The sequence below is a fragment of the Medicago truncatula genome, chromosome 5 (assembly GCF_003473485.1).
Source record: "Medicago truncatula cultivar Jemalong A17 chromosome 5, MtrunA17r5.0-ANR, whole genome shotgun sequence".
Taxonomy (NCBI): domain Eukaryota; kingdom Viridiplantae; phylum Streptophyta; class Magnoliopsida; order Fabales; family Fabaceae; genus Medicago; species Medicago truncatula.
The window spans coordinates 9,737,515-9,750,088 of record NC_053046.1 but is presented as its reverse complement, the minus strand read 5'-3'; the positions used below and the strand labels follow the sequence as shown (position 1 = coordinate 9,750,088).

Sequence of the window (12,574 nt, the reverse complement as noted above, 5' to 3'; positions counted from 1 at the left end):
GTTCTCCTAACACAACCCTAGTGTTATCTCTACTAATGGGCTTAACTTAATTTTAGTGGGCTTAACCCGTTTCTATTCAAACCACAATTCTAGAAAGTTTCTATACACTCAACGGTAATTACTAACAACGGTAAAATATAACCAACGGTTACTAACGCTAAAAACTAATCACTACACTAGTAACTTAGTAAAATAAGGGTTCTCACTTAATATTAAAAATAATTCTCACCAAAATTACCATTTTACCCTTACTCGCCAAATGACCAAAATACCCTTCTAATACGGTAATCCACGTAAATGCACCCGACGACAATTAAATACACACAAGCACAAATAATCACACATAAACACATAATAAAAGTAATTAAAATAAATCTAGCTAAAAACCGGGTTGTTACACGATACGCACGGGTACGTTTGTTTTTTATATAATTTTGATTTCTAGAATGTGGAACATTAGTGGAGATGCGCATGAACCGTTTGATGGTATTGGAATTGAGTTAGCACTTATCTTTGGATGAACCGTATTTGGAAGTTGATTTGTATCTTGATGACCGGAATGGAGGAGAGGAGATTGAGACAATTAATATTAACTAAAATAACTTAACTCTTTAAGTACTAATGTGTTTTTTTTTTATATAGTTTTTTTTTTATCGATATAGTATAGCATTAACAATGTTCCTTTTGGATATACTGCGACACTGATGGTGCTCTTTTTGAGATATATGATGAGTTAATTATTATCTATTTTTATATGTTATTTAGTCTAGTTTTAATTAGATTTTATTTTATTTTATATTAGTATTATTTCCTTTTTAAGATAGTTTACTACAAATTGCATTTTATTTTATTTCAAGAATGAATATTGGATGGATTGAGTCTTGGAGTAAAAGAAAGGGACTTTGAGCTGATTTAGTACGAAAATACGAAGATTTGGAGACAAAAATATGTCTCCCTCAAAGTCAGAAGCTTGGCACGGCCGTGCCACCCTCCAGAGTCACTTTTGCTGCTTTTGCTTAGATTTTAAGCTACTCTATTTTAGCCCGCAGTTTCTTGTGGAACATTCTAGTAATGTAATTGCTTAAAATTTAAGTCGAATGTATGCTATAAATAGAGTAGTTAGCCATCACAAATATTGATCTTTTCTTGGAATTCAATAAGTGACAATTGTCTTTCTAATAAAAGTTCTTTTCTTTTCTTTTACTTTCTTGTCATTTACTTTTATGCTTTCTCTCTTCTTCTCCATGTCTACAATGAACATGAGTGAGTAAACTTCTCTTTGTATTGAGATTGTTGGATAAGTCTAAATGATATAATCCTAATCAAACCAAACTCTAAGCCTTAATCTTATGTAACCCTAATTTCTTATCTAAATTCACCGCTTTAACATGAATCAACCATTATCAAACTGTGGAAACGAAAGTGGAAGATTTAATAATTGTTTATCCATCATCTCAAATATCAATTCATAAAACGAAAGTGGAGCTTTGATATTCGAACAAGTGAATTTAGACAAGGATTTCAAAGGCAGCGAAATAGTCTTTGAAATCTTTGAGACATATAGTTTCGATCTTCAAGGGAACTAATAATGATCAAGTCAGCGAAATAGGCTTGGTTGTTAGAGGAACCAAAATCTGATAGTAATCAAGTCAGCGAAATAGGCTTGGTTGCTAGAGAAACAAAAGAGAAACTGTCTTGAGAAATTAAGTCTAACATAAAGTTATAAGCTTATAGTTTGGTTTGTGAAGGACTTGTCATTTAGATGAACCAATGATCCCAAGGTTCCTCTTATATTATTATCTTTCAATCGTTTGAAAACCTCAACTTATAACTCGATTCTCCTCTAAACATCATCAAAGGTTAATTGAATTAAACTACTCTCTGTCGGAACGATACTCTTTTATTACTACTTCGGTAAAACCGTGCACTTGCGGTTTTATCTCATCAATATATTGTGTACGTAATTGACTAATCATCACTCTCTTAATCATCAATATTATTTATATTTATGTTGATGTTCTACGAGCCTATGACTGATTTCTTGTGTTTGTTAATATATTTCCATATTAAAAAAAAAAATGGTTATAATTATATTGTACATTTAATTATATAATTTTTTTATTAACGCATCACAGCCGCATCGTATCTTGATTTTTGAAATTTTTCTGTATCGGTACAGTATCGTATCTCGTATTCGGGCTTCATAGGTTTTTTCCCTATGATTCCATTTCTAATAACACATTTACTTTTTTTTTGTTTTAAGAAATTACACATTCAATTTTTTTACTTTTTTTTTTGGTGGTGTTCAATTTTTTACTTTAATTGATTGCAATTTTCAAAATTCATGCACCCATCTATCTACTAGTCTAATTTAACCATTGCACATGCGCTTTTTATAAGATTGGTCTAAAACATTGCACTATAATAAATAACCAATTGCAATTTCTATTTTCAATTATATTCCGTCACTAAATATAATATCTTTTTGTCAAAATCACGAAAAATTAAGAAAGTTGATATCAGTATTAAAATTATTTCTAATCACTATTATTTTTATAATTATATCTTTTAAGAGAGAGTTAGTTTATGTTTTTAACATGCTATTTATTGTTGATTGAAAAAAAAAATACAATAAATAAAGGTATGTAGGTAAATATAGTTGAAAATAACAAAAAAATCGTATAAAAAGGGAAAAAAAAAATGTTATAATTAAGGACGGAGGTAAATATCCACTTAATTAAGGTCTTATATATATACGGGGTATTAGTTAACATTTCTCTTCATTGTTGATAGTAATTGTTATGTTCTCCCACGAAGAATTTTGGGCTAATATGTGCCAGTTTCCACATTCATAAACATAGTCATCATCATGACATACGTAAGTTTCATTCCACAACAAAGAAGGTAATCATAATTGATTTGTCTTCCACCATTATAAAAAAGCAAAGCTACGTAATTTAATAATCTGGAGTATCACTCCCTTTAGAACCTTCAAGAGTCTCATATAACAAAAGAACAGATTATACAAGACGGATTTTATTAACTCCTTCATTTTTTTAAACAAATGAGCTATGTGATCGTCACACACTCCGTACCTAAAAGATGTCCTTTGCCGCTAATTGTGATCGTCACATGCACCTATTTAAAATGTTTAATCTTTTCTCTTCAAATCAACTTTAGTTTTCTTCAATATCTCAAAGCTAGAATATTAAACATTCATCGAAGTTTTTCCTCCACATAAACAAATTAAATACGAAGGCTTCTTTCTTTTCCCTCTTGGTGATTGGAATGTAGGTGTTGAAGTGGTAAACTAAGATGAGTTAATTGGGGCTCAGTTACATCACATTGTTCCCTATGCAGCCTATGATATGTCACACCCTACAGATTGAGACATTCATATTCAATCCTTCATCAGGTGCAATCCAAGTATAAGACAAGCATAGTTACAACTGTGCGGTTAACTACTGCACTGTAGAAAACCGTTCAAGGTTTACACTTTAAATATGGTATTAAGACCATTCTTTAATACTGAAACCATTTTCATATGGTATTGTTACCACTCTATTATGGTGCTGAGACCACTCAAATATGGTGATTCCACCATTTCTCCTCAAATAAAAAAATATTGAAATAATTTTTTATATACCTTTAAGATCATTCTTAATTCCGACGGGACATTGTTATTCCAAATAGGGACTATGATCTTAAAAGTACTCTTTATTCCGAAGGGACATATATTATCGAAGGGACTATGTTTTAAGACCATTCTTAATTCTGAAGGGACATTAAACCGAAAAGGGACTACGGTCTTAAGAACACTCTTAATTCCGAAGGGACAGAAAAAGGAGATGAAGAGAAGAAAGACTAGTCAACACAAGTCAAAAAATGGAGAAGAGAGAAAGAGTTTCCGACAATTCAATGAAACTCTTTGGTGTGATTTTTGAACTAGGTGAGCTCTCCTTTTACAGGGAGAGTTTGTAACTAATTTGGAGAAACTTGAGAATTAAGTAAATTTAAAAATTAAGCAACCCACATATCAGCTCAAATAACAAACTAATCGGATAAGTTTAAAAAGAAACAAACCCACAAGATTAGATGAAACAAACTAATGAAGGAAAGATAGAAAATTCAGTTGGATTCTCAATCTTATCACAATAAACATAACCTAAAATTATGAAAAGTGATATCATGAATAAAAAATTATTATTATTATTATCTTCATCATTATCCGGTATTTAAAATTAAATACCACTATTTAAACACTTGTGTGTTCTATTTTATGTGGGACATCCACACTCTATTTTTTTCAATTCACACAACACTATATCAAAGTTTAATAACTTGGTGTTTAATCTTCCAACCTTCCAATTTCTTTCCATCTTGACACCAATGTTCCAACAGTTTTGGTTATGTTGAAGTGAGTTACTGAATTTCCGAAGCACTATTTTTGCTGGTTGTGTTCATCTTTAACAGCAGTGTTCTGCAAGTTTAAGCCTAACAAGTCAACAATCTTTGATGCATTAACAGTAGTTGTGGGAAGAATAAGAATGAAGTTCATTTTCTTCAAGTAATGATTGGTGTTAGTCTCTATTGATATGTATATACAATCAAATACAGCATTTAATTTTTCAAATAATTGCTATAAATATTTCGAGAATTGCTATAAATATTTTGGTGCAAGTCTTTACACCTATTAGTGTTCTATATAAAAATTAAAACATCATATTATGGAAGCAGAAACATAAACAAAGTAAATATACATTAATATTTATTATTTTTTAACAATCAAAAATGAAACTTATATTCACAAACACGGACACTTCCTAGTACAAGATGTACCAGGAAGCTCAAGAGTATTGACAAATATACATAATCAAACAAAAATTAGCCTAGCCCCAAACAAGCCAAGGGACTTGACCACCACAATTGAAAACCAAAAACAAAAACAACATTATGAGCTTTTAGCCAACAAAGAGAGGTCTGGTTTACTTTATCCATCATGTGATCAATAGAGCTACCTGAGTTATTAAACAACCTCTGATTGCGGTCATTCCAAATGATCCACACAGTAAGCAACCACACAAGCTGCAAGAAAGAGCTCCTTGCACGAACTCCACCTGCTGAATGAGAGAACTGAAGGAAGTGATCTGAGACAATAATGGGGTCGGGGCCTGAGACACCAAGCCAGGACCTCACCTGACTCCACAAAGTGCCATAAAAACTACAAGAGGTAAATAAATGTTGAGAAGTCTCGATGTGGCCGCATCCTAACAAACAACCCGCATCCGAAGCTGAGAGAATACCACACTGCATCAGATTTGATCGAGTAGGCAGCTTATTTTTTACCAACCGCCAAGCAAAAATTGAGACCTTAAGTGGAACATGTTTATGCCAAACAAGAGCATCTGCACCTTCCACCCGAGGAATGTCGGGGGTAGTTAGTAAAAAAAATAAGCGCTTGAGCTTAATATTTTAATAATGTAATACATAAAATTCTTCTAAAGAATGATCAAATAAGACAATATGGTGTGACTAGTCACATATAGGTTTGGGACATAGACAAGAAATTGTTGTGTGACTGGCTTGTATATTGTTAAAGAAGAAATCACTTCTCTTGCAAACATTCAGCACAATACACATACTTTGATTTAAGCTATCGAAAATTACATTTAGGAGTACTAAAGGTTGTGAACATGGCAGGTATATTGTTAATATTTCAGTTTTGAAGCTTGATCAAAATTTGCACGTGGTAAAGTTGAATTACACCATACCCCTCTTGGATTGTTTTGGTAAGATGAGATGTGTATTTTTTGCGAGTAAATCAGAATTTTGGTACTCAAATTCATTCCTTCCAACGTCATTAAATTTAATCCCTCCATCAAAATATCTATTTAATGAACATCTACCAAAAACAATGAAAGACTTACATATTGACTTGAATAGTCTTTACTTCATACAAGCACATTATCTTTAAAATTGTAGTTCTCAATTTGAAAAAAGGACCAAATTGATTGATATTGTTCAATTTAAGAAATTAAATTGCTATTTATTAAATTTGAATGACTAAATTAAGCAACATTTGTGATTTTAAGGACAAAAATGTTAGTTTACACATATTTTGGTATTTTTTACAATATATTGTCATCTAAGTTCCTTGAGACATTGGTATATAGTTAATTTGGCTCCTGCTTTTACTTATATCAATATTTTTTTAGTTCAATAACTATGCACTGACACTGTAAATAAGTTTTAGAAAGACCTTTAATTATATATGCCATCACGTGTTCATATCATAATGCTATTTTCATAATTATTTGCACAAATTAAACTTTATTCAACTAGACGGGGGTTGGCTAAATAAATCAAACAACATCCTGTATAAAGCTTTTTTCTCTAATGTGTTTGAATTGATAAATATTATTATAATGGGATAATTAGAGAAAGCAAATGCATTTTGAGAACTGGGGAAATGTGTCACAGCCACGCATAATGAAACAAAGAAAGTGTCTTGTGGTTGTAGGGTACAACAATGGATATTATAGCTATGTTCAAATTTAACTTAGGATATTATAAATCAGAACAAAGTTGTATAGGATCTGTGAAATGTATAATATTTCAATTTCAATTAGGTATTTAGAAAGGTTGCAGTGGCACTGCTTATATAAGTGAGCAGGTTAGTTTCGTCTCTGTATTAGCCGATGTGGGCCTTTATTCAGAACATATTTCCACAATCTTCCTCTATTCCCTCATCCATATATACACCTATTTGAAATGTTATATATTTTTTGTCTCCAATATCTCATTGTTAGAATATAATATTAAACATTCATTCAAGTTTTCCCTCGACATAGCATGAGTTTAGAAGAAAAACTTTGCAATTGCAATGACTAATGCTTTATCAACAGATCTTCCAAAAGTGAGTGAATCTGTTCTCTAATACAATCTCTGTTACTCAACTGTCAAAAAGGACAACATTAATCATTTACATGTTCAACAAATCCATTAGTGCAGAAACAAACCATAAATGAACCATGGAGATTTCATATGGTAAAATGAGTATACAAATTTCATCAGTTGAAAGGGAAATGCTAATTAAGAGAGCCATATATAACCAAGATCAAAAGCCAAATCATTGAAAGTTCACCAAACAAATTAGATACTCTCCCACAAGAATCAAAAAAATCATGAGTCTATATACAATTATTATTTCTCAAAAGGCCTCCAAAGTTTGCATTACATGGGTTACCGAAATAAGAATCACTCATGTTAACTTTGATATGACTAATTTTTGTCAACAAATGTCATTGTGATGCTTGTAAGGTTCAGTCAACCAATAATGTTGATATTGATGGATCGGACACTTAATTCGAATTTGAACTCAAAATTTCTTAATTGTGTTTATATGAATTTTATATGGTACAATCACTTCATCTACCGACAAAAAAAAAACGTTATGTTGACACCCTTTTTTTGTATCATCCTTGTACACCCCCATGTGGCACTCGCGAGAAGAGAAAGTGAGAGATAAAATTGGTGAGTGTGTGGGGGCTACGTCGCCACGTATCACTTTTATGTGTAGAGGATAAAATGGTGTATGTCGCATAAGGTGGTCAAATTATCATTGCTCAAAAAATCACTACGGTTCCATTTTTATACTATTTATGACTTAAAAAAAAGTTATAACCCCTTGTTTAATAGATTTTTGAATCCGCTCATATACATACGACAGGACAATTTGTTTTGGGAAAAACGAAAATCATTCTTAAATTTTTCATAGATGTTGATATCAATTTTTTTTTTTTTGAGCAAATATAAATTTTTATTTATTTATTGTATTTGCCCTTTGTTATATTGGGAAGGGTAAGGAGTAATGACCAAGTCAAATAATAATAATTTTATGTAAATATTATACTTCTCTTCATCTAGAAGTCCTAGTTCAACTGACAAATGCCAAAATTGTTAAGTTGGATACCATGATCGGGGTTCGAACACCGGTACCTCTACTTGTGTGTGAGAGTTTAAAATGACTTTGTCATTTTGTCTATCTACCAAAAAAAAAATTATACTTCTCTTCAAATATATTGCTTGATTCTTTAGTCTCAGAAAAATTGTTTATTTGGAGGGTTCAATAGCTCAGTTGTTTTAAGTCAAAAAAAAAAAATGAATGATAGAGATTTTCTTTCAAATCATAGCGAATGACAAAAAAAATGATCTAACAACTAACCTATAACATTTATTAATTAAATAGAATCATTTTTTGCTCTTGTGTTGTTTGATTAATCTCTGTTAGTATTTATTTTTGAGTTAGGTTGTATCATACTTTATTTATGGGAAATGTTAACCGGTGTCCTCGGGCTACTGGTTAAGAATATGAAAAAGGAAATTATATAGTAATTAATGCATTGAAATTGTTTAATTAATTTATAATAAAGTCAAAAACAGTTTTCTTTTATGATAATAATTCCCTTTTATGGTATGTTTAATTCATGCACCAGGGCACCGGTTAGCATGACCCATTATTTATTTTGATTTTAGTCTTACTGCAGTCTAAATATATTTTAAGGAACTAATAATTAAAGTCAATATGCATGGTCAACATATTCTAGAAATCTTGCATAAAAAGCATATTAGAAATTACTAATTCCAATATTAACAAATAATAATATACAAAGTCAACCCAAAAACCGCCTTTCCCTTTAAGGTTTGTCCCACTTAAGCAATAAAAAATGGGACGAGACGAGTCGAGTAAATTTAGATGATTAAATTTAAAATCTCATCTTGTCCGACTCAATGGCTGACTAAGGAGTTGGTGAGTCGGTTCGTCAAAAAAATTTGTAATGCAGTTTTTTGATAATATTGTTATGAAAAAACATGTCATCTATTTCTTCAAAAAAAAAAAACATGTCATCTAAGAAAAATTGACAGCAGATAAATTTGTGGTAAAATCAAACTTATGAGACAAATTTGGGTTGTGATGGTTATTTGGTCACTCTCCACTTTAAATTTTGTCTTATCCATTAAACACAAAAACAAAATTAAAAATTGATAAGTTTACGGGTCGACCCGATCCATCCCCATCCATCGTGTTTTTCAACGAGTTAAGCTGAACAAGTCAATTAAATGGGAAGAGTTCGAAACTTTATCTTATCCTATAAAAAAATAACGAGTTAAACATGTCAGTCCGACGGTTTGACCATGTTTTGCCATCCATAACACAAATCATAATAAAACGAAGAACTAAAAGTGAATGGAAACTTTTCTTTAAAAAAAAAGTGAATGGGAAACTTTGTACTAAAAACAAAACGAATAAAAAATGAGAAATATTGTTTCTTTAGTCTTTTGTCTTGAAATTATTCGGAGTCCGGAGAAAGAGAAACTGAAAATAACTACTACTATAAAATTATTTTCTACAATGTTTTTCGATCATCACAAAGTGCAGGGCCGTCTTAAACAATTCGTTGGCCCCGTTTTAATCTTATAAATTGGCCCCTGGATACAACTTGAAGCTACTTTATGTTCAAATCACTAACATCAAAATACAACTTTAAGCTACTATCATTCTTCTGGCTACTTAAAACGAGCCACTCTTGCAGCATTTTTTGAAGCAAATTCATCAACCAAGTCTTCATATTGTATTTTCTCCAAAATATCATTCTCAATTGCTATCAATGCTAATCCATTAAGTCTTTCTTGTGACATGGTAGATCGCAAGTAAGACTTCAACAACTTCAATTTTGAAAAACTTCTTTCTGCTGAAGCAACTGTCACAGGAATAGTCAATAAAATTCTATATGCAATGATTGTATTAGGAAAACAATCCATGTCAGTCAAGAATCTTAATATATCAACAGGTCCTTTTTTTTCTCCAGGCAACATTTGTCTTAGTAACTGCAACTCCACATATAATGCATTCCCATCAATATCAGATTCCTCATTATGTTTCAACACCTGCTCAAAATGACTACAACAAGACTTCAAAGTTGCATTGTCCAACGATTGTAACTTGTGAGAAGTAAACAAGAAACCAAAAATAGTTTCATACTCTTTGTATTGCTCAAATCTCTTATTAAGAGAAACAACAGCTTGATCAACAAGGCAATTAAAATAATTAATCCTAAAAGCTTCCTCTCCAGATAGCTCAACTGATGGGGTATTCAAATCCTCATCAAAATGTCTCTTTCTTCGAATTATACGTTTTTGAGGAAATGTTGGGTCGATATTCAATTCAATAGCGATTTCCGTAGCATTAGCCAATGCATTATGAAAACCATTATCTCTATATCCCTCAAAAAAATAAATCAACCCCTTTATTTTTTCAAGAGCAACATCAATAAGCATAGCCTTTGATTGTAAAAGCTTGCTAACCGAATTAATTGCCGATAAAATTTCAAACCAAATAATTATAGCCATCAAAAACTCAAAATCACCAAGCTCATTTGTTGCTAAGGACTTGGCTTCAGAACATAATTTAGAATCAGGATCCTTTTCTGATACTTCAAGTAAAGCTTCTCTAAAATCTGACATTTGAGCCCTTATAGCTTTGACACTCTCTACATGACTTTCCCACCGAGTGGATGAGAGTGATTTTGGAGTCAACCCTTTTACATTATCTTTTAGAATTTGCCATCTCTTAATAGAATTGGCAAAAATTGTATAAATGCGTTGAACAACTCCAAAGAAATCTTTAGCTTTGGTACAAGAGTTAGCCATATCACACAATGCCAAATTAAGACTGTGGCAACCACAAGGAGTATAAAAGGCTCTCGAATTAATGTCTAAAAATTTCTTTTGTACACCTTGATGTTTTCCTTTCATATTTGACCCATTATCATAACCTTGTCCTCGCGCATCAAATATGTCAAGATTAAGATTTTTCAATTCATTTTGTAAAACATCAAAAAGCCCTTGACCAGTTGTATCATTAACATTCAAAAATCCTAAAAAAGATTCCTCAATGCTTACAGAATTTGAAGAAACATCCACATATCTTATTATCAAAGACATTTGCTCTTGGTGACTAACATCAGGCGTACAATCAAGTATCACTGAGAAATACTTTGCTTGTTTGATTCTTCTAATGATTTCAGTTTTAATTCCAGAAGAAAGCAAGAGTATTAACTCGTTTTGGATGTTATGCCCAAGATAATGAAAGTGGAGATCATCATGTGTAATACGTCTAACATGTTCTTGGACAATTGGGTCAAATTCAGCTAACATTTCAATTAAGCCCAAAAAATTACCATTGCTACTTTCGTACAATTTCTCCTTAGAACCACGAAAGGCCAAATTATATTTAGCAAGGAATTTCACTATTGAAATAATTCTTTTCAAAACATTTATCCAATGATCCTTTTCTTTCTGGAGTAGTCTTTGAGATGTTTTATCAATAATTTGATTCTTCTGCATCCTTTGACGCAACTCATACCAAGTAGTCATGTTCTTAACATGTTCCATGCTTGTCTCATGCTCTCTAAGTCTTTCACTAACATGTGACCAATCACTAAAACCCTCATTTGTTAATTGACCATTACCAACCCATCTTTTATAAACTTTACAACAAAAACAAAATACTCTATCAAGCTCTTTGGAATAAACAAGCCAATCTCTATCACACTTCTCTCCATTTGGTAAAACTCTAGTATACAAATTAGCCGTAAAACGTCTAGACAGTTTATCTCTAGGACCCTTTACAACGGACAAATCTCTTTTAGGACCATTCATAGCTAATAAGTCAATCATTTTAGAATCAAGAGCATCCCAATTTCTTGGATCAAATATATCAAGGAAATTATTCAAATTAACATCATCAACAATGGGCACATCATCTCTATTTTCCGGATCAACACTTTCATTCTCAATATCTTGAACAGTAACCACATTTTCAAGAACTCCAACATCAACATTATCAACATTTTCATTTTCAATAGGAATTTGTTGCGGTTCTTTTATCAAAAACTTATTAAGAGCTCCTTTTTGAGATTGAATTAACTTTTCAATTCTTTTCTTTCTCTTACGCTTTTCACATCCAGATTCATACTTTTTAGGAGGCATAGTAAAAACCTGGAATTTCTCACTGTTTTGTTAGCTTATGATCAGTCAGCAATGCTTCTGTCCAAGTTCAATAGCTTGTTGTTCTCCAAAAAAAAACCTGGAATTTCAATGCTCTGCTCATTAGTGTTTTCCAATTCCAATTTCCAAACAAAGATAAAAGTAAACATAATACCTAATAACATTCAAATTCCATGAATTTAACAAAGAAAATTCAATAAAAAATAAAAAGGGTTTTAGTTTTTACCTTTTTGGTGGCGGTGGAAAGAAGGAGAGAAGCAGCGGCGATTGGTTGGATGAGAAGCGGCGGCGGCGATTGGCTGTAGGAGAAGCGGCGGCAGCGATTGGCTGGCGGAGGCAGGTCTGAGGTGAGGAATTGAGGATATGGGTGGGTGTGGTGGTTTATGAGTTTATGAGTTTCTAACTTCTAATTCAACAAAAGGTCTGTGTTGAGGAACTGAAGGGTTTTCATTTTTAATTAAACAAAAGGAATTAGTTTGAGCAAAAAAAATGATTAAAATTAAAA

At 31.7% G+C, this 12,574-nt stretch overlaps 1 protein-coding gene across 1 annotated transcript; it reads right to left on the bottom strand.

The window, feature by feature from the left end:
- Positions 1-9,567: 9,567 nt before the first annotated feature.
- Positions 9,568-12,330, bottom strand: LOC112422012 (zinc finger MYM-type protein 1-like). The gene is made up of 2 exons (XM_024784712.2): positions 12,296-12,330; positions 9,568-12,148 (listed from the first exon to the last, which is right to left on the bottom strand). The coding sequence occupies exon 2, from the start codon at positions 12,049-12,051 to the stop codon at positions 9,568-9,570; it is 2,484 nt and encodes an 827-aa protein (XP_024640480.1). The 5' UTR covers positions 12,052-12,148; positions 12,296-12,330.
- Positions 12,331-12,574: the final 244 nt, after the last annotated feature.

Excerpts from the sequence above, each read along its gene's own strand:
- LOC112422012 (XM_024784712.2), bottom strand. The coding sequence starts at position 12,051 with ATGCCTCCTAAAAAGTATGAATCTGGATGTGAAAAGCGTAAGAGAAAG.